Source organism: Rattus rattus, chromosome 5, assembly GCF_011064425.1.
Source record: "Rattus rattus isolate New Zealand chromosome 5, Rrattus_CSIRO_v1, whole genome shotgun sequence".
NCBI lineage: Eukaryota > Metazoa > Chordata > Mammalia > Rodentia > Muridae > Rattus > Rattus rattus.
In genome coordinates this window covers 12725790-12751063 of record NC_046158.1, presented here as the reverse complement: position 1 = coordinate 12751063, position 25274 = coordinate 12725790, and the positions used below count along the sequence as shown (strand labels likewise).

The window sequence follows — 25274 nt, the reverse complement described above, 5'->3', positions numbered from 1 at the left end:
ATCCCAGAAGGTAGCGAAAGAAACCATATCTATGGATTTCTAGAAGGGTATCTTCAGGGATAGCAAGACCTTCAGAGGAAATCCCAAGGAGAGGCATCCTGGCCTAAAGAATTTCGATGATCATTTTGAATTGTCAACTTGACACAATCTAGAATCATTGGGGAAGAGAACTTCAATAAGGAATTGTCTAAAGCAGTTTGGCCTTGTCTTTGTGAAAGGATTTGGGAATCTTAATTACATTAATTGAGGTGGGAGCACCCACCCAATATGAGTGGCACCATTGCCTGGATTCTGGATCATATGAGTGGAGAATGTAGGCTGAATACCAACAGACGTGCATTAATGCATTGTTCTTTGTTCTTGACTGTGAGTGTCATATGACTTACAGCATCAAGTACTGGCCACCTTGATTTCCCTGTAATAGAGCCATGAGGCAAACAACCCCTTTCTCCTTAAAGTTGCTTTCAGGATATTTTATCACAGGGAAAGAAAGCTAAGACAGGCATTTAGCAGGGGAGCTGAGAAAATGAGAGCACAGCAGTTTGCACAGATGCAATGATAGATGAGTGGGTGCAAGCCCGGGAATCTGAGCCATGGGAGGCCCCGCTCCACTCGCCACCACACCGTTTCAAAGCACCTGGGTGCCTCAGTGTCCAACATACACGAATCTGTATCACGAACTATCACGTATCTGTAAAGAACAGGCATTGCTAGGAAAAGGTAAATCAAGTCCCAGAGATGCCCTCTGAAGGATAGAGGCACGTGGGTCCCAATATTTCATGTAACTAGAGAAGCGTAACGTCTGTGTGGACATCAGAGTTTCCCTTCACACCAATACCAGCCTCTCTGACAGGTATGTATTAGACCAGAATGGTCAGATTGCTCTGCACAAACACCTTGGAGCAGTGAGTTTAATGGGACCACTGAATCAGATCCTATGTTATGGATCCCAAAGAGCAGACGTAGAAGTTTGTAAGTAGAAAAGCTTACATCTTCGACATGAAGGTATTTTGTCTATAAATGCACTGTTTCTTACAAGTACTTCAGGCTTTGCTGTATAAATGAGGAACTCTGCTCACCTGCAAGGGAATGTTGTTTGAGAGTCACAGACTTTTGAAAGTGGTAACTATTTGCTCACTGAGTAAACCATATTGTTCGCAATAACCGTAAACACAGTTCTTGTGGACGTTGCAACAAACATGGTCTCATATATTCATGTGTTTTGTGAACTCTCCCTGTTCCCTTCAGGTTTTGGCCAATAGACACCTGTGTAAGCTGTGTACTGGGCTTGGGACAGATGCCGAAGGCCCCGAGGAGAAGAGATGCTCCAAAATTCTGAAGCAGAGCAAAATGGTAGGGCTGACAGTGTCTTCTGAGCAAAGGATCCTGCCTGAACAATGTGCCCTCAATGTGTCCTCATGGTACAAAAAGCTGGATTCTGTGAAGAATACGTCCTTATAATTGCCACTAGTAACTGTCCAAATCAAGGAAGATCCACCATGAAGTCCAGGGACCCAGTGTTATTAGATGCTGCTACTAGCGAATGCTCACCTGTCCCTGAACCTCAGATCACAAGAGCAATGCTGAACTCAAGAGTGTCTACTGAACCTCCATGATGATCCATGTGCTTTAATTTCATAAGGTCAGGGAAGCAGGGCATGGCTGGATACACCATATTCCCTTATTCAGATCTGAAACCAAGGTGGTATGGGCTGTTACCCTATTCAGAAATCACCCCACAATCAAGAGCAGAGACCCTGGAAGCTTGGATTCTACGTCCCTACTTGATCTATTATCACTTCCTTGTAACTGTGTATTCAACCAGGACATAACCAGCCACACCTGTAATTTCATACCTGAGTCTCTAGGGGTCTCTGAGAAAGAGGTGCTTCTCTTTGCCATTTATCACCTCTAGTTCTACAACAATTTCTAAGCATTGAAAGTCTTATTCCCAGTGTGTTTATGGTATATAGTGCATGCAAGCTTATAACTGACATATATATGGAAGACTAAACTGAAAATGGCCAGGCATCCAGACTACAAAATTCAGGAAGCCACTCATTCATTCTCAGAACTGACCATGTCCTTGCCCACAAGAAAGAGGCTCGTGAACCTTTATAGTTCTCTCTAGTTCCAGCTCTGTGTGTGTGTGTGTGTGTGTGTGTGTGTGTGTGTGTGTGTGTGTGTGTGTGTGTGTGTGTGTGCGCATCTAGGTGTGTCTCAGCAGCTCTCAGTGGACTTCAGCCTGTGAAGGAGGCCCTTTCTTCCCTTTCTAAACCCTGCTTACTCAGAAAAAGACCAACCGAAGACATTCTCTCTCTCTCTCTCTCTCTCTCTCTCTCTCTCTCTCTCTCTCTCTCTCTCTCTCTCTCACACACACACACACACACACACACACACACACACATCTCATCTTAGAGCTTCTTAATCTACCCTCCCCACACTTTGGGGTGTACCACAAAATCACTGAGAGAGGTGTGGTCTTTAAAAAGAGGTCCTTGGTTTGACAGAAGGACTGTAGGACCTGGATCCAGGTGTGTAAACCCCCAGTCTCTGTCAGTACAGTGTGATGACAGGGCCTCATCTTTGACTCTCCTTGACCTGATCACTTCCGGGGCCAGTTGGGCTATTTAGCATAATTAAATACTATGCAGTTCTTGGAGTTTGTGTTTGAGTATCTGACAGACCCTCAGGTAGCTCAAGCCTAGAATATAGGAGTCATAAAGATAAATACCACTATGCAACGTGGACCACAAGCTGCCATAGTCGCAGCAGTGAGAGTTCTTGAGGAAATGAGGAAGAGGGAAAATAGTGGAAAGTTTTATAGGAGGAAGGGAGTCTGATGAGGATGGCTCCTTTGCAGGCAGCAAGTGCTTCACACACATGACCCTGACCCTCCGAAGCAGGACCAGTGAGTCCCAACAGCTGACAAAATCAACAGCTCCTTAACTCGCACAGTATAGACAGTCAGAAGAGCTTCAAAGCAGGCCAGCCTTCTAAAGCAGCTCAAGGTAGATGATGTCTACGTGGGGCAGATTGACAAACACAGAACAAAAGTACTCTGCAAATGGCGAGAGGCTGAGACAACTGTGTCTACACTACATGATAGAGAACAATTAATAGAGAGGTGAAACCAAACAGCGTGGCTGGGCCAGTGCTGACGTGCTGGCTGGGCCTCTGGTATGTCCAGGCAAAGGATCCCTTCCATCTGATAGAGCCTAGCATTTCAGCTCTGCAGAAGTGCACATCTGTCCACGACACTGGCACCTATAATTCTACCTCATTTTGAGTTCATATGGAGATGAAACTCCAATGTCGTCTTCCCTGGAGATTGCTGATCCTACCCAGGCTTTCGGGATACCTTTCTGGAGCAGAATACTTTTAGGATCCGCCAGACCACAGATGGCCACAGGAGGCTTTTATGTCAGCCATGATGACGTGGTTTCTCTCTAGTAGCGGTTCAAGGTAAATAACCTCAGCTTCCTGGTGCTCCCAACTGACCTGTCTGTCCTGCCCCTGAACTGTTCTGTCTGTTCATTCCCAGTTCTGGTACTCGGAGTCTGTTCCCTTTAAAGGTATTCACAAGAATCCATTTCCCTGGCCTAGATAGGTACCTCTAATCTCTTCATGATAAAAGCCCAGACATTCACCTTTTTTTTTTGTTCTGGCCACAAATGCTACCGCCCCTGGCACGGTGCCCTAAGTATGGTAGGTGGTGCTTCATGTAGGCTAGTTAAGCTGAAGTAAACTGCTGCTTCTCGGATTCCAGCTGCTTTCTAGATTGACTCTAGCACTGTTTTTTTCTTCCCCTTGCTTCCACCTCAGAGTCAAAATCAGACGCTCATCACAAGAGGAGTCTGTGAATATGGAGAGGTCACTCACAACTGCTACCTCCATTTTGAGGTTTCTCAAGAACCAAGTCAGCATCAGGATGAAGGACCAAAACTGAGCTCAAGTCTTCGGTTAGTGCTCTGTTACCACGGCTTAAATGTCAACCAGGGTTTGTCATCAGGCTCGAACTGGGTTATTATTGCGCAAAACAAGGACATAGAAGACAGAAGTGGAGAGAGAGAGAGATGGGGAGAAAAGAGAAGAAATCAGAAAACTGGAGATGTTTAATCGCTGAAAACTAAGTGGTATGGATCTGAGTTAGAAATGAATTTCTAAGGCAACTGTTTGCATGTCCTGTCTTAGCTGTGTACACAGTGCCACTGCAAACCCACAGGGGCTCTCTGGCAGACTCATTAGGTCTTACAGCAGTGGTTCTCAGCCTTCCTAATGAGGCCCTTCGTAACAGTCCCTCATGCTGTGGTGGCCCCAACCATAAAATTGCTTTCACTGCTGCTTCATAATTCTAATTTTTCTGTTATGAGTTGTGATGCAAACATTCTTACAGATAAAGGTTTGTCAAAGGGGCTGGGACCCACAGGTGGAGAACCACTGTCCTTGCATGTTCTGGACCCTAACCTAAAGTCCACAGACTTCATTCTATTAGAGGCTTAGTGCCCCAGCTACCGCTGGGCTGTCCTGTGAAATGGCTTTCTAGCTAAGGCAGTGCAACAGTTCACATCGGCTGTGGGGACCCTAGTGAGTTTTCCTTTACTTATCTCAGCAGCTGTGAGATGAGCTCTGTCTACATGGACTATGAAAAGGCCCCTCCTAAATCTACAAAAGAACAAAGTTTCAGCTGTGGATCATCTGCTGAGACAGTAGGATATCTGGAATTGTGTCCTGGACACTCTGTTCCCTGGCAACCACAATATGGAAGAGTTGTTGTTGTTGTTGTTGTTGGTTTATTTTGTTTTTGCTGTTTCTTTTTTGACTAGGGCTAACGATACAGTCCCATTTTTAGAGTGTTTGCCTGGCATGCAGGAATCCTCGGGTTTGATTCCCAACACCTTATAATTCAATAGTGGTGGTTCATTGTTATAATCTAAACATTCAGGAAGCAGAGGCAAGAGGTAGAGAAGTTCATGCTAGCCTCTGCTGCCTGGGCTACATAAGTCCCTTTAAAACATAAAGTAGAAAGAAAGAGAGAAAGAGGAAGAGAGAAAGAGAGGAAGAAAGAGAGAAAGAGAGGAAGAGAAGAAGAGAGAAAGAGAGAAAGAGGAAGAGATAAAGAGAGGAAGAGAGGAAGAGATAAAGAGAGGAAGAGAGGAAGAGAGAAAGGAAGGAAGGAAGGAAGGAAGGAAGGAAGGAAGGAAGGAAGGAAGGAAGAAAGGGAGGGAGGGAGGGAGGGAGGGAAGAAATCTCGAGTAGCCACTATATGCCGTAGTGAGGATAATAATTTCTTTTGAAAATATATATAAATTTATGTTTATTTGAACACTAGTTTTATTTACACTGTTTTCTAGAAATCTTGGAGTATCCCACAGTTTCATACAGATAAAATAATCAATCCCAAAGAGACAACCCACTTGCCTAAGGTCACACAGACAAAGAACAGCAAGGCCCCAGGTCAAGAACAAAGCCTCCAGGGCCTGGCCCCTCCTGTTGCTTGCAGAAGAGAGTCTTTGGAGACTAGGACAGGACACTGGCTTCACGGTCATTTCTGAAGTCCCTCATCCTCCTGACACCTCTCTGCGTCTGAGCTTATCCCAGGAATAAGAGTTCTGCTGGTCTCCCTCAGATATTGGAGACACCAAAGAATAAACATTACAACACAAACAGAGGCTTCGGGCGTGTGCAAACACACAGTTCACGGGATGACAGCAGATTAGGCCATTTCCTTCTTAGATGCGTCATTCAGCCAGATCTCTCTCCTGCCCTGTTCTGACAGTGACAATATGTCCCAGAAGAGTAATTAGCACTAACTACCAGGTCACTCCAAGGCCACTTAGAAAAACAAGTGAAAAAGAGAAAACCTGTGCCACTGTGGCTGAAGACAGAAAGAACTAGAGGGGAGTGAGAGGAGATGGGAAAGAGGGAGGAAGGGCAGGCGCTAAAGATGGAGGGGCACGCTTTCTTTCAGTTTCTCTGCTTAGATCAAACCATCACAGAAATGCCTCCAGCTCAAGAGCTAAGTGAGGACATTGAAATGGACCCCATTTTGAGCTGACTTATAAGGGAATCTCCATAGAGGCTGCAAAGGAACTGAGCTCTGGCTTTAATCCCCCCGAGAAAGCTGTAGAAGCTTAACTAAACTTCGAGAAAGTGTGCGGGTGCCCAGCATCTCAGCGTCCTGCAGCCCAGCATCCTGGAACCCAGCGTCCTGGAACCCAGCATCCTGGAGTCCAGCATCCTGGAACCCAGCGTCCTGGAACCCAGCGTCCGGGCACCCAACAGCCTGGAATCCAGCATCCCAGCACCTCCACCACCCCTGGCTACATGACCAGGAGATTGGGTACCCAGTACTGGCCCCTTGCAAAATAGGGAAGCCTTCCTGGATACACCAAAGTTATTTCTATTCCATATACTTGCTTGCCATTCCTGAAATAAACCCAAGAATTCAGACTAAATGTGGTTTTGAGATCCTAAGGGAGGGAATTGACTTTCCTGTGGGCTTTGAACTTTCTAAGGTGCCAAAGGATGGCACTTCTTCTGGTGCAGATGGAGGTGTGGTGATAGTTTAGGGAAAATGTTTTTTTTTAAAGTCCCTTCCATTTGTATTGGCTAATGTTTGACACCTCCTTCTCCCTACAGCAACTTTCAAGAGAAATAAAACACTCGCCTCTCTTCACAGATAGAAAGACAGATAACCATGCTACAGACAAACACAGTTTATTTAATTACTAGAGACTGGGAGATGTCCATGAGGAGAACAAGCTGAGAGAGTGAACGCTCTAGCAGTCCCTGCCAGCAAAGACACTGTGCTGGTACAGACACTACAGCCTTCTCACGCAGCCTTCTGACTGAGTTTCTATCAAGTTTGCAGGTGTGGACCATCCGTTTAGTGCCTCTGAGTTCCAATGAGCTAGATTCGGGGTGGAGAGGTTGAGGTCTGTCTGCCTCTTTGGCTATGAGTTCCTTTCCTTTCTATAGAAACAGCCAGGCAGAGCCTGCTAGGAAAAGTCCTGAGAGTTCACTAAGGTGATGGATATTCCTGCTGGAAGTCCAGTACTGCACCTGTAACAGCCCCCAGAGATGAGAATCTCAGGTTCCTGGCAGTGCCAGGGTGAGCTTGGTTCTTGGGTCTGGTTCTCCGTCTTTGGCCCTGCAAGCAGCATTGCTAGAATAGGGAGGGCAAGGAGGCAAGGGTGTCTGTGCAGAGCCTGGGCATACTTGGCATCTTACATGGCATTTGGGACTGTGGAATAGGATCCTGAGAAATTATCTCAGAAAAGGGACCTAAGAGTTCACAAGGGACCTCAACTTCTCTACCATTATCTTTGCACAAAGATGCTTGCTGGTTTCCACCCAGACCCCATTCCCAGGAAAAGATCTTCAGTCAAGGCAAAGTCATGCTCAGTGATGTGAACGAAGGGCTTACCCAAATATCTTGCCATGAAAAAATTTTGTTTTCTGGCCCCTGTAAAATAAACATTTGGTTTTCAAGTACCCATGAGGCCATGGGAGTGAACTGAACAGCTTTTGGACATTTGAGAAGGCCTGCCAGCCTGACTGTGGACATGAGAAAATAATCATCTCTCCTCACAGGTGTACTTTAAACTTAGTGCAGATTTAAAAAAAATAAAAATATAAAAAGGTTTAAAGCCTCATCCCACACGCTTGGCTTCAGGTAGTCCAGGTTTGCTCTAGTGGGCTGGGTGAGATGGGATTGGCTCAGCTTTCCAGAGCCCAGAATCCCCTGACAACTGGTCTTTGTACTTTTCACCTCAAAATGACCCATGTAGCATTGCCTTAGAAACAGCCTTTGAACAGTTTTATATGCTTTTGACTCCCTTCTCCCAAAGGAACCTGGGTTAAGTAAGGCATTGCCACCTGACTCCAGAAAGAAACATTCATGGTATGTGGGTATGTGGGGTACATGCTTTAGACCCTGAAGTTTTACCTCTGAAGGAAAGAGAAGCTCAGGAGGGCAAGCTTGGACCAGTGTATCAACCTTGAATGGGGACTTCATTCCTTGCTTCTTCCTTTTAAACTCTCTCTCTCTCTCTCTCTCTCTCTCTCTCTCTCTCTCTCTCTCTCTCTCTCTCTCTCTCGTGTATGTTTCCTATGTTTCCTTTCTTTTGGCTCTCTTATTCTCAGATTCTCAGAACTCAAAGCCTCAGAGCTCAGCTGAGAACCCCAGCCCTCCTTGGACTGATAGAGTAGCTTTCAAACGCTCAGCCCAGAGTGAAGCCAGAGTACCTCATGAGAGAAAGCAAACACATCCAAGCACCAGCCAACTCTGGCAAGCTCCTCACAACACAAACTGTAGCTCCTGCCTGAGAGCCAGGGAGGATGGATGCTCAGGCATTCTGGGCAGGGGTCAGAAACACAACGCAGCCTTCTCTACCTTGGTTAGCTACCCTACCCCTGCCTACAACTGTAGGCAGGTCACCTAAGCAAAGTGAAGCCAACTACACTTGGTTTCATGTTTAGAAATGCACTAATAGAAAGAGGGAAGCAAGCTTGTTCTAGAAGCTACAAGGGTTCCCTTACTCCAAGCTCTCCCTGTGTGTTCTATGCACTGTAAGTGCTCTATGCGCAGGTGAGACTTGCCAGCAAAAGGACTGGAATTTTTCCGCACACACAAAAGAGAGAATGTGATAAGGACAGAATTTGATATGAACATTTGAGCAACTTTTCCTGCAGGGAATCTATAATTTCTACACTATCCTACGTGTGGGCATGTGTGAGCGCACACACACATTGTTTTTACGAAAGCCAATTAATAAATGCTAATTCATTCAGGCATATCTCCATAAATTACTGTTTCATTTAATTGCGGGGGAATTTTCCATTACTAAACTCTCCCTTGCTGATTTTTTTTGTGCATTATTTATATATTTTTCCCGTTTCGCTAGTACTGGGGTTGGTATGTGATATTATCTGCTGTTTGTACGTCTTAGATTTCATTTTCATTTGAGACATTTCCTCATTCTTGCAGCTCAACATAATCTTGGAGAAACAGAATTAAAAGGAGACAAGATTTGATTTTTCATATAAATTATTGAAAAAGATACTGGCTGAAATTAACCTGTCATGAGCGTGCACAATTGTGCGTGTGTGTGTGTGTGTGTGTGTGTGTGTGTGTGTGTGTGTGTGTGTGTTGGGGGACAGAGGGAAAATGTGTTGAGTTAATTCAGGAAAATCTTCTTATGTCAATCAGTCACAAGTGTCCCCATAAGACATGCATAGGCCAACAGCTGGGGCTTTAAAAACAAAAATAAAAACAGCACCCAATCTTTTTGTATTTTCCTAGAAATCAATGTGTATTTTATTGATTTATTTTCATAGTTTTTTTTTTCAAATGAAAACTTTGATAGCTAAATGCCTTATATTCTAACCAGTTGACTGCCCAAGAGTTTGCTTCTTTTTAAGCATAGAAATAGGGAGAACTTGGGCTGGTGTTAAGGGATGATTCAGGGCTGACCTAGAGATTTGATGTTCAAAAGAATGTGTTCTGAAATTAGAATTTCAATTTTTTTAACTCAAAGATCCACCCCCCCATCGGGCTGCCTTCTTTCCCAGGTAAATGTGGCACTTCTATCCCCATCCCCTTCCTTCCTGGTAGCTGTAGTACTTCTATCCCCATCCCCTTCCTTCCTGGTAGCTGTAGTACTTCTATCCCCAGCCCCTTCCTTCCTGGGCAGCTGTAGTACTTCTATCCCCAGCCCCTTCCTTCCTGGGCAGCTGTAGTACTTCTATCCCCATCCCCTTCCTTCCTGGTAGCTGTAGTACTTCTATCCCCATCCCCTTCCTTCCTGGGCAGCTGTAGTACTTCTATCCCCAGCCCCTTCCTTCCTCCCCTTTTCTTTTCACTTTCGTTTCCTTTTCTTTATCCCTTTCTGCCTTTTTCTCTCCCACAGTAAAATGTTATGAAGGTCAACTGTTTACTCCAAGGTTTAGGTATGAGACAGCACGTCACCCACCTATAAGTAACGTTTCACTTTACACCCAGCTCCATCAACAATTCCAGAGAGCAAGGGTGACTGCTAGTCAACCATACAGCAGCAGCAGCAGCAAAACAACAGCAAAAACCACTGACTTTATCAGTTCAGAGCGTTCCAAGTTTCATTGATTTTACGAAACAAAAACAAAACACCCCACAACTACAAAGCAGAGGGAACCTGATCCAAAGTGAAGAAGATATACAAAGGGCAAATAAATATATTCATTGAAAATGTATGCCCTTGATAGTCGCACTCGTTGAAGTTGGAGATTTGGAGCTGTCATAAAATGTTTTGATTCGCTATAGTAATAAATGATCTCTTTTGAACCAAAATAATTCTTAATAATTAAAATTCCATGGTATTGATTTTTATTTTGTTTCATTTATTTCCTTTGTCCTGTTCAGGAAAAAAAAAATGGCAAAGTCCTTTTGGGTGTAGATTGATAAAATTAATTAACTTTCCTTTTATTCCAAAAAGGTTTCAAATAAATGCTTCCAATAGACATCAAAAAAGTGTCAATTAGAAATAATTACTTCTTATCAATCAGCGGGGCAATTAAAGTGACAACGCTTGAAAAGATACTTATCTTAAAACTAATTCACAAGGCAACTAAATTATCTCCTAATTAACTTGCAGAGGGTGGGGAGATAGACTGCCCTGAAACAAAGATGAATTGAGGGGCCCCAATACCTCTTTATGTTCCTGGACACCGGTTCACCTCCCAAGAACCCCCACCCCGCCGCGCCCCGCCCAAGCCGGACAAGAAACCTGGACAGAAATAGATCTTTTCCAGTTGAATTTTCCCTTCTTTCTTAGGAGGTTTTAGGAGTTTGGTGGCAGGCAACTCAGATGCGGTTCTTTGATCTTCTCACCTGCCTCTAAAAGGACAGGTTTTCAGGAAGGACGAGGGACAGGTTCTCCGCAAGTTTTTCAATGTTACTATTAACGACAATCTGCTTGCTTTTTTTTTCTTTTTTCTTTTTTTTTTTTTTTTTTGCCAGACTCTCTTCGTCAGAGAAACAGTATTACATTTTAATATATAAGAGGCGCCGATCATTTCTCACTCATCTTTCAAAATATTTTTTTAACTTCCGCTTTTTAGAAAAGTTTGTCCCCCCTCCCCATCCCATCCCTCCCCCGTGCAACAACAACAACAACAACAAAAAATCCTGCGGATTTACAGACGCAGACCTACAGATGTCAAAATAATTCACACAAAGCATGGACCATCCTTGAGAATAAAGCTGTAGAGATGTTAAACCTTTCTACTAGACTAGACTAGCCTGGGATGAGCGGAGGGTGACGAAGGGTGAGCCGCCTCCGCCTAGGCGCCAGTGCAAAGGGAACTTTTGCTGGGGCAGCTGTCATGGCTGTACCAGGGGATCCTGGCCTGGCTCTCTTGAAAACCAGAGAGGACGCTTGCACTCTGGTGTGTGCTCTACTTAAACCCGCAGACTTCCTGTGGCATCAGTACAAAAATTGATGCCAACGGACTTGTAGACCAGCTGCTGAACCCAAAGAACCGGCTTTTCAAAACAAAAAAACAAGAGGAGCTAGCTATGAATTCCTCTCTAAATACCGGCAGGGCATCAAATAAATGATCAGAAAGCCAGAGCATCTCCAGCTCAGCGCGGAGAAATGCGGGACAGATTTGGACTACTGGGATTCCTTTAGGTATTTTGATCCTTTTTAAAATCATACTGTATGGATGAAGAAAGTCCCTCTTCTCCTCCTTCGCAGTTTTATTTCTTCTTTTGTTTGGAGGAGGGAGAAGGGTCTTCTTCAGCTTCCTCAGACAGAAAACTACCTGGCAGGGCAGGAGACAGCCAAGGAGCCACTCAACCCCAAGGGTGATCTCACCTGAGCTAGGAGGAAAGGTGCCTTTCTTTCGGCAACCGGGCAGTTGTTGGTTAAGAATCTAAGTACATTGTACCTTTAGTCTTTTATTTTCGATTATTCTAAAGAGTGTTTTTAGAACGAAAACAAGCCAATCAGGAGAAATTCTGACACCCTTTTTTCTTAAGTAGCATTTGAGAAGAGTCTCGCTCATCCTTGTGATTGTAAGGTCTATGAGTCCCCAATCTCGTCAGGAGGAGGTCAAAGCAGTTACCCAAAACGCCAAAAGCCTAGCTAGGGAAGTTAACAGCATCCAGAGCCAAGACCTCTCTAGGCCTGAAAAACCACCCGCTCCGGGGGCTGGGAGCGATGCATTCGCTAGTTTGACTAAAGACTAAGGGCTTAAATTTTGCCCTGCCCTTAGAAAGTGGCACAGGGTGCGCTAAGGGTTGCCAGGTCAGAAGTACCAGGCAACTTCATTAGTGGCGCCAGGGAAGAGCTGGGACGTCTCCATGCCGCAGTCCCTGAAGCTGCCCCAAGTCAGCCAGGGCAGCTAAGACCTCTGGAGTCCCACTTTCGTGGGGAGTGAGCGTCCTGCTGAATTCCCCACTGCTTTGCAGCAAAAGGGTTAGGAAACCTTTCCGTGCCGTATCCCTTCCAGCGCGGTGCGGGCCCTCCAGACGGAGACTGCGCCTCACGGTCCGACCCTGGCGGCTAAATAGAGATCTCAGCCGAGTGGCGCGCGGGATCCGACCCTCCTTATTATAACAAATGTCCCGTTTGCTAAGCGCGACTTCATATTCGCAGAGAATTCATCTGAAATATTGATTTCCTCTCACTCGGCCGGCCCAAATCGATCGCGATGCGCCCTGGCCCTATAAATCGCTTTCCTCGCGCCTGACCTGGCTCCATCCATCACCGCAGGCCGAGGCGCGCCTCCGCCCGCTGTCCTTCCTGACCGTGCGACTGGGTGGCGGGCGTCCGCCGCACTCTCCAGCCTGGACCCTAGGAGTCCTCTCTCCCTCACCTCCGTACACCCCGACCCAGGCCGCGAATGGGCAGATCGGGCACAGCTGCAGAAAGCTCGGGAGCTCTGAAGGCCCAGGGCTGGGGCGCAGGTGGGGAGGAAAATGGGGATCTTTTGGCGGCCGGCGTAGTCTGCGCCAGTGGAAGCCCTGAGCCTGGCTCCCCGCCTGGCTCAAGCCAGGTAGGAAAGAATCTAGTGCGCCACAGTTCCCAGACTCCCAGATCCACAGACCCCAGACTCCTTTTCCCTTGGGTAGAGACGTATAGAGCTCTAGGGGAGTCCTGGGAAGAACTATGAGTATCCAGAGACCAGGGGTTAGAGGTCGCAGCAATCTACTTGGCCTGAGGCCTATAAGCATACAAGATGTCCACCCTAATAGGCTGTGCAAGATGGTTGTGGGGTGCAAAAGGACAACCCTTGTGACCCCACAAATAACTCCTTACTGCTTCCTGTAGTTCTCAGAAGCCAAGGCCAGAGAAGGACAGCTCAGTCAGACAGAGGGGGACCCAAGAACAGGAGAGTAGCGAGGCAGTCCCTAGTGGAGAGCCAGGCCCGAGGCGCCCCCAACTATGTCCCCACACAGGTGGGTCCTGCCAGCCTACAGCGGGAGCTCTCTCACCCTACCCACCCTAGCGCACACAGCACAGCATCACACGGCGGCGAGAGGACTCCCGGGTCCTGGCCCCTCCGCTGTCCTTACCGGATCTGATCGAGTTGTGAGGCATCGCCGCTGGGGAGTCGCTCACAGCTGCGGAACACTCGCAGCTCTCTTACGCAGGTCCTGGCAGCTCCAGCTGCCACGCCGCTGCCCTGCATATAGACCCAGGGCAAAGGGCATGAGAATCGAGGCCCCAAACCCGCATCCCCTCCCCAAGTCAGGTCTCTTGACTCCCACTGAGTGTCAAGAGTAGGGGATTTTGGGGTGAAGTGAGGTCAACCTCAGCCTGGCCTAGCAAATGTTAACAGGATCCATGGTTAGGAGTGTGCTGAGGAAGCCCCAATCTCAAGTACCCTGTCCCACCATAGATCCTGCCTCATACCACTTAACTTGAGAAGAAAAAGGCTGCTAGTCTTCTTAGGACCATCTCCTTTCTCACAGGCCAGCTGTTTCCCAACCAGCTCCCTTCTAGCCCGTAGGCGACATACCTAGCCGGCTGGCCTCAGGCCCTTTCTGCCTGGGTCTGCCCCCGAGGGTGCCCAGGGCCCAGGCGTTTCTTCTTCTGAAGTTTGCTCCCATCCACCTGGCATCGCCAGCCAGTTTTATCCCGCCGAGGCCCTGGGAGATGTGTCTGGTGAGGCTCTCAGGCCGCGGATTGGCTGGCTGGGTGCAGGGGGGTGAGGGAAGGGGAGGATTTTGCAAGGGGGACATGGCTGAGTGGACTCAGGAGTTAGAAACATTCGCTGGAGCTTCTGTTTCCAGAGGCGGGAAGAGAGGGCGGCCACAGAGTCCTAACTCGGCAGGCCAGGAAATCCTGGGGGAGTGGAAGATGAAAGCCTGGGTCCGAGGAAGTGGTTCTCTGGAAACTTTGAGGGTCACTGACCACCAGAGTGAGCTCAAGGTCACTCTACGACACCCTGCAACCCTTCTCTTCCCCTGCTTCTGGGAAAGGGGCCTTTTCTGAGTGAGAACTTTGTTCTGAGGGCCTGGGTCTTTCAATAGAAGTCTGCGGATGAGGCTGCAGCAAGGTGTCTTTACTTGCTGATGTCACCTCTCTAGATCAGATCAACACTAAACCACTTTCTCTGGGCCATAGCGGCTTAGCCAGGAATTGGTTAAGGAAACCGGTTGGCTACTACTAAGGCCATAGGTTCTTCTCAAACATGCACAGGCACTGACCAGCTCAGTTCTCTTTTTCATTCTTTGCAATGAGGACCTCGGGAGAAGAGTTTAAAGGAAGCCATTACAGCTTAGCGTTCACCTCATCCTATGCCTTAGGAAAGGGTAGTTTGGGCTGAGCTGGGGCAAGGAGACAGGAACCAATGGCTTCTGTGATGTAGAAGGCACCCTTCGGGAAGTAGTAAGGGTGGCCATGGCTGTCACGGCTATCTTTCTAGTTGTCCTCTTTGATCCCAGATCACTGTACAAGGGGACACTGTGAGTGTGTGGGAGCAGATGGCCTGGAGAAGTGCAGGCCAGTGAGGCATGCCCCCTTTCTCCACCAGCAACCTCAGACTAGCTCTCTGGATTTCCGATTACCGCTGGGAGGACAGCCCTGTTGGGCAGGAGGGACTGTTCTGCCTTGAGGGACAGAACAAAGAGCTGGAGTGAGGCGGAAGCCAGTGCAGGGGCAGAGGACACTGAGCTGCTCAGGGAAATGCATGCACACCTGTGTATGAAGACTCACAACATTTTTAATTAAAAAAAAAAGTTATTTCACTACCCACCGGTCCTTTCTCATATCTCAATTTAGGAGAAATGTAGACATTCTGTGGGAGGAGAGAGAGAGAGAGAGAGAGAGAGAGAGAGAGAGAGAGAGAGAGAGAGAGAGAGAGAGAGAGAATCTGTAAATGTCCTCCACATCATGAAAGGGCTCTAAACGAAAGCACCTAGTGTACCATTGTTTAAATGCTTGTTATTTAAGACTGCTCTGTACTTTGGCAGGGCCCAGATCCCCTAACTCTACCATAATATCCTCTGGGGAGAGAAGATTCAAGTGTGGCAGGCAGAAGCGGCTTCTGGTATAGGACCTAAAGACCCCATAGGCTGTTTAAGTAATGTCTTACCTATACAGTTTGGAAAACCTCCGAAGTTTCTACTAAGCCAAGGGTCTAATAACCACGAAAGCTAATAAATCTATTTTGGCCAATACTTGCTTTTACTGACCAACAAGATAGTCTTACTTGCTTCGATACTAGACCAACAGCAAGTTGCTACGATATTCTAGTGGGCGAGTGTGATGTGCACCTGCACGTAGCTGCTTATCAAGGAAGAGCTGGTGCGCTTGCCTCCGGGGCACCCTGCTTCAGGCTGCAGGTGACACAGAGAGCCAGGAGGACACTGAGCAGGGTTGATCTTCTAGAACCAACCAGTAGGAAGAACACCATGCCTTGTTTTATAATTACAACTGGAAATCAGACCCTGGTCCCTCTGCACTTCCTGGTTTCCTGCAACAGAAGCAGAAATGTCATTAAACAGTATCCAGGTACCTAAATGCAGCCTCTCTGGGGGCAGCCTCCTCTTCTGGAAAAGAAGTTTGAAAGACAGGTGTTTACTAAAACCTCTTCTTCAAGCTTTTAAGTCTCAACCGTCTCTTAACTTTAGTTAAAATTTCAAATTATATTTACATATTGACTCAGTTCAGTAAGAAATTAAAGAGTTCCTTTTAAAATACCAATACTGCCCACCCCACCATCACCTACACCCCACCTACACTCCACCCCACCCCCACCCACACCCACACCCCACCTATTCTTCAACTTGGTGCACATAAAGCTTTTCCCCCAAGGTTATCAAACAGCACCCTGTAGTTTAAACCCAGTTACAAGTTTTTGATTTGGGTTATTTTTTGGGGGGAGGGGGTTGATACAGGATTTCTCTGTGTATCTCTGGATGTCCTGGAACTCACTCTGTAGACCAGGGTGGCCTTGAACTCAGAGATCCACCTTCCTCTGCCTCCTGAGTGCTGGAATTAACCGTATTTACCACTGGGCTTTTTTTTTCCCCCTATGTTTTTCCCTATTTTTCTTCAGTCACAAGTTTTATATTCTGTTTTCCCAAGAAAATTTAATCTATTGCCAGTATTAAAGTGCAAAATTAAATAATGCTGATTGACTTCTAAAATTTGAGAAATCCAGCCACCATGTTTCAGTGTTTTCTGAAATAAATATTTCCTTAGCTCAACCATCCATTCATTCCAGGTAAACGTGACAGTCCTATGCAACAGTTGGTAACTTTTTGAGTTTACATAATATTCTGGGACTTTAATGGAACATTGATCTGGGGAACTTTCAAAAATGGTCTTTTGGCATCATGGCTCTGATAGTAATGGAAAGAACTTTCTGAATTCTCCTGGTTGTGAGGTTTTTAGCACTAAACTGGGCCTGTCCTGGCAAACCATGTTGAGCTGGTCTTATTACCAGATTAGAGCTGAGTGGTTTGGGCTTCCTCATAAGTAGCCAGGGTTTCAGCTGAGTACTACATAAGTATGGGCGTCTGATCACAAGGGTGGGGTCCTGGTGCCTGCTGGCTCAGGTGATGTCCCCTTGTACTTTCTCCAGCGTACTCTTAGTGGTGCCCCAAGTACCTCAGTAGAGGAGGCCAGGAACCTCAGGGTCCTTTGATGTGAAGGCTCGGAAGGTTGCCTGCACAGTATTCCTGGAGAATAGGCAAGGCACAAGGCTCCCCAGCTAACAGCCTATCTCCTCCTACTTAATGAGCCTTCCTGCTCCAGAATGCATTCTTTAGGAACAAGAGTGATCCCCGCTCTTGTTAGCTGAGAGTTCCAGACCTGACTGTGTAAAATGGGAGCATGCTTTCTCTCTGAGCCTGTTTCTCCTCTTCTGTGGGATGTGAGACGCACTGAAGTAGAGAGAAAGGGTGGGCCTACCTTGCACTTTGTTGTGAGGATGAATAGACTTACAAATGTGAAAGCCCTTTGAAAACCAGCTAGGTACAAAAGTTAATTATTATTAGACAACAAAGGCAGAGGCAATACACCCAAGAAGGGCAGAGTTAAAACTGCTGTGGCATTTCTCAGTAGACATCGGTTCCTTTAATCTTTCCCCCAAAGCATGATGGGTTTTTCAAAAGCCTCCTGGGTGAGAACCTCAAGATAAAGAGGCCAGTGAGCATGCACTTGTGCGAGCAGTCGATGGTGATGGTCTGGCGTGAGAGGGATCACCACAGAGAAGGAAGCAGAGATCCCAGCAGAAGCAGAGGCAGTCTGCAGACTTCACGGCTTTAGTCTGGAGAGAGTAGATGTGAATCTTCTCATGGATCTCCCCCAAGGAACATGCCTAATCCTGCCATGACTTCTTGGGATTTCTACTCTGTCCTCACACTTTGGGGAAGTGGCCAGCAGCCTGCCCTGGGGCCTCCTGGTGGCTGTGCCTGAGAATCAATCATTAATTATTCTGGTCCACTTCCCTGAGGCTTTCAAAACAGAAATAGAAATACAGGTCCTGGCAGGTGAGAGGAAGGGACCACGGGCTGGAAAGGCAGTTTGGAAAAAGCCACCCGTGGCATTCGTCCAGTTGGGGAAGGTTGGAGATGTGACCTGGCACACATCCCCTGGTCTTTTGCCCATTTTATAGCCCCTTGGCAGCATCTACCTTAGCTGCTTGAGGGGAGCCTGACGCTCCTGGGGCTGACTAAGAAAAATCCTCACTGGAAGCCGAAAAGGAGAAATGACTAAAGGAGTTATCCAAGAGCTAGAGGGACCTCGTGTTGCCCTCTACTAACAATAGTTGTAAAATTACAGACGATGAGTTAGAAACTTTTTGTAATCTGCTTTGAAAATGAGAGAACTGAGTCTACAGAAGCTATGGTGACCAAGAGCACCCTGCAGGTAGGACCACAGAAGCTCAGTGACCCTGGCCTTGTATTAGGTGCTGGCAATCCTGCTCATTGCAGCCTGGTTCCTCCCTCTTCCCAGCACCCATTAGGAAGAAGGTCTCTGGACACCAAGGTGTGGCTAGAGTGAGGTCAGACCCCATGGTGGGAACACAGCCCTGCCAGAGAGAGCAAGCAGCTCAGCAAAGAGGAATGCCCTCCCCTGGCCAGGACCCTGTGATCCAGCCTAGAAAGGCAGGAGTCAGATCACAGGAATCCTTCCACCCATTCCAAGTCACCAAGGGGGCTACCTTTCTGACAGCTGCTCTTGGGGGCATGCCAAGGAAAAAACCCAGGCTCAGGGCTGGCTCTATCCTCGTGGGCCTGGAATGCCAGAGGTTCCTGCTACTAGGAGAGACGGTACCATCAATCTTAGTGGGTGGGGATTGAGTGGAGGTGTGGGAAGAGCTCAAAGTATAAAGAATATTCGGGACATCTAACCTGACTTTTGTCCCCAACCTCTCAACCCTGTCCTCTGAAAAACTTCTGGCACATTCTGAACAGAACAAGCTAAGTTGCTCTATCTATTCCCCTGTGGACCTAGGTTCTTTTCAACAGCCACTGCCTTCGCTGTGCCTGGAGGATCTGCCCTGAGTTAAGTAAGACCTTAGTCTTCCTCTTTCCTTTCCGATGGTTTCCCTTGCTACTTGTGGATTTTGTACTAGAGTAGATGGAGCATGATCTTGAGAAAATGAAGTAGGGAATCTTCTGATAAAGGCAGCTGTGGCCCCTGTTCCTTGCTAAGTGTTTCTAAATGCCAGCACGGCTGAGCACACTATAGAGGCCCCACTTATTTATTACAATACTCAGTGAAGTCAGGGTCTGCAGCACCTTGAGCATAGACCTTGCTCTGGGTCACTCAGTTGCTGGTTCTTGGTCCTCTCTCAGATACAGCTAATCCCAGTCCAGTATGGTTCCTCTACTTCATGTTAATATTAGGGCATGAATAGTAGCCATGACTCCAAGAAAGCTCTTGGGCTAAACTAAAAAACAAAGCAGATAGTAGGTGCTAGTTTCAGGGACCCAGTGGCAGTGGGAGGAGGTTCTGCCCCTAGCGATGAGGCGATGAGGCGCATATTCTGTGTGCTGTCAGAGTCTGCCATGGGGAAGGATGGAAAGAGCCCAGTGTTGTGGGCTGGGCTGTGATTGCTTCCCACCGGAACACTTGAAGCATTCACAAAGCAGAGATATCACAGACATTTGTTCAAAATCAGTCAGCCACCTGCCTTTTCCTAAATGTCGTTTGAAACTCTTTCTGATTTTAGGCATTTCTGATTTAGGAGAATTTTCTCTTCTTGGTCCAAATGCCCCTCCTCTGAGCTTTCATGCTGTGTCCTGCAGACCTTGTAACTTCTGTTTACTTTGTCACATTCCCATCACGGATTTGTCAACTCATTCTCCCTCTCTCCCTCCCTCCCTCCTCCTCCCTCCCTCCCTCCCTTCCTTCCTTCTTTCTTTTTCAAGAAAAATCACTTTCTTCAGGCTCAGCCCAGAATGGGATGGAGGAGGAGAACCCTGAGAAAAGATGGCCCCGGTGTGAGAGAGCTGTTTCCCTCTATGCTCTGGGCTTCTGCAGGGCTCAGGGCTCTGATCTCCATCCCTCATGCCCACATTGGAGGTAGAGCCTGCAGCCAGGTTATATTCCTCAGCTGGGGCTGAGTGAGGAGAATGCTTACTTCCAGAAAATGCTCCTCAGTTCTAGATGCTGTACCTCTTTAACCTCAGTACCACCCTTATATCCACGGGGAATCTTTCAGCTTGGTTTTTTGTTTGTTTGTTTGTTTGTTTGTTTGTTTTTGTTGTTGTTTTTTGTTTTTTTGTTTGTTTGGGTTTTTTCTCCATCTTTATTAACTTGAGTATTTCTTTTTTACATTTCGAATGTTATTCCCTTTCCCGGTTTCCAGGCCAACATCCCCCTAGCCCCTCCCCCTCCCCTTCTATGTGGGTGTTCCCCTTCCCATCCTCTCCCCATTACTGCCCTCCCCCCAACAATCACGTTCTCTGGGGTTTCAGTCTTGGCAGGACCAAGGGCTTCCCCTTCCACTGGTGCTCTTAGTAGGCTATTCATTGCTATGTATGCAGTTGGAGCCCAGGGTCAGTCCATGTATAGTCTTTAGGTAGTGGCTTAGTCCCTGGAAGCTCTGGTTGGTTGGCATTGTTGTTCATATGGGGTCTCAAGCCCCTTCAGCTCTTTCAGTCCTTTCTCTGATTCCTTCAACGGGGGTCCCGTTCTCAGTTCAGTGGTTTGCTGCTGGCATTCGCCTCTGTATTTGCTGTAATCTGGGTGTGTCTCTCAGGAGAGATCTACATCCGGTTCCTGTCGGTCTGCACTTCTTTGCTTCATCCATCTTGTCTAATTGGGTGGCTATATATGTATGGGTCACATGTGGGGCAGGCTCTGAATGGGTGTTCCTTCTGTGTCTGTTTTAATCTTTGCCTCCCTATTCCCTGCCAAGGGTATTCTTGTTCCCCTTTTAAAGAAGGAGTGAAGCATTCGCATTTTGATCATCCGTCTTGAGTTTCATGTGTTCTAGGCATCTAGGGTAATTCAAGCATTTGGGCTAATAGCCACTTATCAATGAGTGCATACCATGTGTGTTTTTCTGTGATTGGGTTACCTCACTCAGGATCATATTTTCCAGTTCCATCCATTTGCCTATGAATTTCATAAAGTCATTGGTTTTGATCAGCTTGGTTTTGTACTGACCTACTTGAACTCATTCAAATGCACCTAGTAGACTATTTTCTGTTTTTAATTAACGATTATTATTTTATTTTAAAAAGTGAGGTGCCGTTTGGGGATTTAGCTCAGTGGTAGAGTGCTTGCCTAGGAAGTGCAAGGCCCTGGGTTCAGTCCCCAGCTCCGAAAAAAAAAAAAAAGTGAGGTGCCTTAGGTGGATAATGGAAGAGTCAGCAGCCAGGCCAGGGACTGCTTGCCTCCTGCGGCCTAAAGCCATGTTGAAGTCCATAGGCTCTGCTGCGGCTGGGGGCTATGTTGATAGGAGTGGCCGGTGCTGCCACCTGAGGCCGTGGTGACATCCGAGCTCATGCTGCTGCTGAGGGCCATGTCTGGATCCATGATCCCATTGCAGCCGCAGGGGGCCATGCTTGTGGTCTGTGCTGTCACCAGAAACCATATGGAGGCCCAGGATCTATGCTCCCACTGACTGTGAAGAACAAGGAGGCTACTTTTGCTGTGATATCGATGACTGCAGATGCACAATTGAGAGTGAGGGACATGGACATGTCACTGAAGTGACAATCCCAAACCCCATGCCACACCGACTCCCACACACACCAAAATGCAGCAGCCTAGACAGGAAACCACCAAGAGAACTAAAAGTTCGACAGAGATACGGAAGAGTAGCTCTCCACAATTGATGGCTCTGATGGAGCTTGGAAAGGGAAGGGCTCAGGTCTTAAGGAGAAGGACACTGACAGTTTGATCATGGTCCAGAGAGTATCTAGATAACACAAAGTGGACTTGTTTGTTTGTTTGTTCTTATTTTTATGTTTCACTTCTTGGTGTGGGTCATAGGCGGAAACAGACTTGAAAAGAGTGGAAAGGGATTGCAGTGGGGTGTATGATTTGAAACTTCCAGAGAATCAATAAAAACGTTATGTGGAAAAAAGATTTTTGGAGTGTGTGCGCGTGTGTGTGTGTGTGCGTGTGCATGTGCGCGCACAGATATTTGTACAGCTGCCTGTGGAGGTCAGAAGAGTGTTGGGTCCCACAAGAGGTAGGGTTACAGGTGTTTGAGAGCTGCCTAATATACCATGTGGTGTATGTCTAGTGTGATGTGTGTGGTACAGGATGGGTCTATCAAAGAATAAAAGCAAGTACTTTAGTGTGCATAATGTGTTGTATCTGTGTGATATGTATATGTTCTCTGTGTGTTTGTGTACAGATATGTAAATGGTGTTCTTGGGCAAATGGTATAGGGCATGTGTATGTGTGTTCATGTGGTGGGGTATGCGGGGTAGTGTGTGTTGGGTATAGTGGAATATGTAGTGTAGGGTATGTATGTTAGCATGTGATATAGTGGGGTATATGTGGTATGTATGTGGTGGTAATCTGTGAGTATGTGAGATGAGATATATGTGATATGGTGTATGTATATGTAGTATGGTGAGGTTAGGGGCTTTATATGATGTGTACACAATGGAGTATGTGTGATGGGTGTATGGTATGTGCAATGGGTGAGTAGTGGGGTGTGTGAAGGGTATGTGTGGAATGATGGAGTGTATGTTTGGTGTGAATAATGTATGTGTGTTGTTTTAAAAATATAAAAATAAAAAAGTATCGGTGTCTTTTACCTCGCTAGGTTCGCACCGCTGTGCCCCAAGATATCTGCTAGATATCTTGGCAGAAACACATCCCAGCCACACACTTTCCTACACTCAAACCCTCACAAAAAAGAACACACAACACAATAATCTTAGATCCAATTGGTAAGATATAATTGCCTACTTAAACATACAAAAAAGGGAGAGTGAATGCAGACATATATTGTAGAAGTTATTAAGGTTAAAGAAAAATCTGTGGCTCCGGGTAGAGAGCTTAACAGATTGAGATATTTTGGGCTAAAGTCCTGAGTTTTAAGTTGTTTGTTGGTTTTAGAATTGATAGAAGGTGTTTAAGTTTGTTTTAAGGAGAGTACAGAGATTACCCGAATCACATGGTGGAATCATTTGGGGATTTTCATCTATGGTTCGGAACTTAGGGAAAAATTGGTCACTAACTCCAAGTAGAGAGTTGTGATAAATGTCTGTAACACCGGGGAGAGTGAATGCAGGCATATATTATAGAAGTTATTAAGGTTAAATAAAAATCTGTGGCTCCGGGTAGAGAGCTTAACAGATTGAGATATTTTGGGCAAAAGTCCTGGTTTAATGTGTTGCTTATTGATATTGGAATTGATAAAAGGTGTTTAGCTTGTTTTATAAATTACCCCGCTAAAGGCCATATGGCTCGTTGATGCCGGCTAGCAAGGGTTTGTGGTTACTTTTGATATCTACCACAACAGAAAGCTCAAATTCTCTTAACGTGGGCTCCACAGGAATTTTGGGTTCATTTCCTGATATCACAGAGTACAAAAGCCTATCAGGCTCATTGTTTAGCTTACTTCCTTTTTTAAAAATTGTTTAATCTTCATGATGGGTGTGACTTTGAGTATTATGGTTATATTATTACTCTGGGAGAGAGTGCAAGATACAAGCTTTTCTGTTTACAGACTAAGGAACACAGTATTTTGGGAGAAAGATTTTGTCTTTGTGTTTTTAAAAAGTGTGATTAGGCTCTGGAAACCTCACAGAGTTGTACTGATCAGATTTGATAGAGGTGGACTGCCTGAAAATTTATTCAGGAGAATCAAACACAAAGATATCTCGATTCTAAACTTTTGTCTTGAGAGTTGTATTTTACAGAGTGTGCCTACTTGGAATCCTGGTCTCAAGGACTTTCAGCTGGGTCCAGTCAGGACACATCGGCTACAGCATTTGCTTCATTCTTCCTACCCCCCTACCCCCAAGGATATCTCAACGCCCATGTACAGCTTGAAGAAGTTATAGAGGAGTCCTCGCCCAAATTCCCTGGACTTTGGGGGGCTGAAAGTGGTTATTCTAAAGTTGTTTTTATGAGGAATTTAGAAATGGTCATAATTTAACAGGGAGGAATTAGGTAGATTGAGTTATACAGTCGTAATCTTATTTGTTAACTAAGCTAAAATCATATCTTTGCTTTGATACAGAATTTATTTTTTAAAAGTTTAAAAGTACAAGGTTTAAAGCCAGTCCTTCTATTGTCATTACAAACTTCTGAGTTGATTACACATGTGAGTTAAGGGCCAAATAGCAAACATATTACTGACTTTGTGAGAGAACTTTCAAGATATTAAGATATAAAGACAACAGTCCAGATTGTCTTATATAGATAGGTGGTTTTCAAAAACGTCAGAAATCCACAAAATTTGAGATTTAAAGTTATTTATCTTTTGTTGAGACATATTTGCTCTTAACAGTTCCCCTTTGGTGGATTTAACGAAGAATTTGAACATCTCTACATCCAGGTGAGGCAATACTTTGTGGCTAGGCAGCCACTGGCCTGTTTTATCTGCAGACTAATACTGTCCAGAAAAGGACAAATTATGCAGAATAGTTGACTGATAAACCCTGCCAAGACAGGGTGATCAGCCCTTAAAAATCTGCATTTCAAGAGTCTGTCAGTTGATTTTGGGCCAGAAGGCTAAAGACTTGAGCTCACATGTTGCTAACAGGGGACTGTGATAGTGGAGATTTGTCTCTACAACCTCTCAGGTCTAGAAGCCATGTTAGGCTTCCTTTGTGTATAGATATTTGGTCATTCTCAGATTTCTGATGGGGTTGAAGACTGATTATAGTCTCATAGCCTATCAGGCTGTATAACTCTGAATATACATATTTTATTGGATAGTTATCAGATAGTATACAAGCTAGCCAAGATATAATATAGATTTTAAGCCTTTCTCAAGCTAGAATGAATAACTAAATGTTCTGTCTAACTGATATAGTGATGGATTGGGTGTTGAGTATATCATATGCTTTATAAATTGTAGAATGGTAATAATTGTACTCAATTTATATATAAGTGAAAAAGCTTTTTAACAGGACAAAAAGGGGGAAATGTTGTGGTTTGCCCTGAAGTTATCTGTATTTTGATGCTAATTCCACTGCCCCAAAGACAGCTTCCTAGTCACATACTCAGGAATCAGGTGACTTCACCAGAACCTTGCCATTGAATTTGTAAAGTACAGGTGAGGGGCAGGTACAAGATAGAAGGAGGGGTATCATTGGAGGAGAAGGAAGGATGGGTGGGAGAGAAGTT

The 25274-nt window shown here is 45.9% G+C and overlaps 1 protein-coding gene across 1 annotated transcript in view; it reads right to left on the bottom strand.

The window, feature by feature from the left end:
• The window catches only part of Pax8 (paired box 8), a 55734-nt gene extending 41647 nt beyond the window's left edge, over positions 1 to 14087 (bottom strand). The window contains exons 1-2 of the mRNA XM_032903166.1: positions 14008 to 14087; positions 13562 to 13671 (exon numbers count right to left, since the gene is read on the bottom strand). Of these exons, the coding sequence (XP_032759057.1) occupies positions 13562 to 13586 (25 nt within the window). The 5' untranslated portion in view covers positions 13587 to 13671; positions 14008 to 14087. The remainder of the gene's footprint in view (positions 1 to 13561; positions 13672 to 14007) is intronic.
• Between the last annotated feature and the right edge of the window lie 11187 nt (positions 14088 to 25274).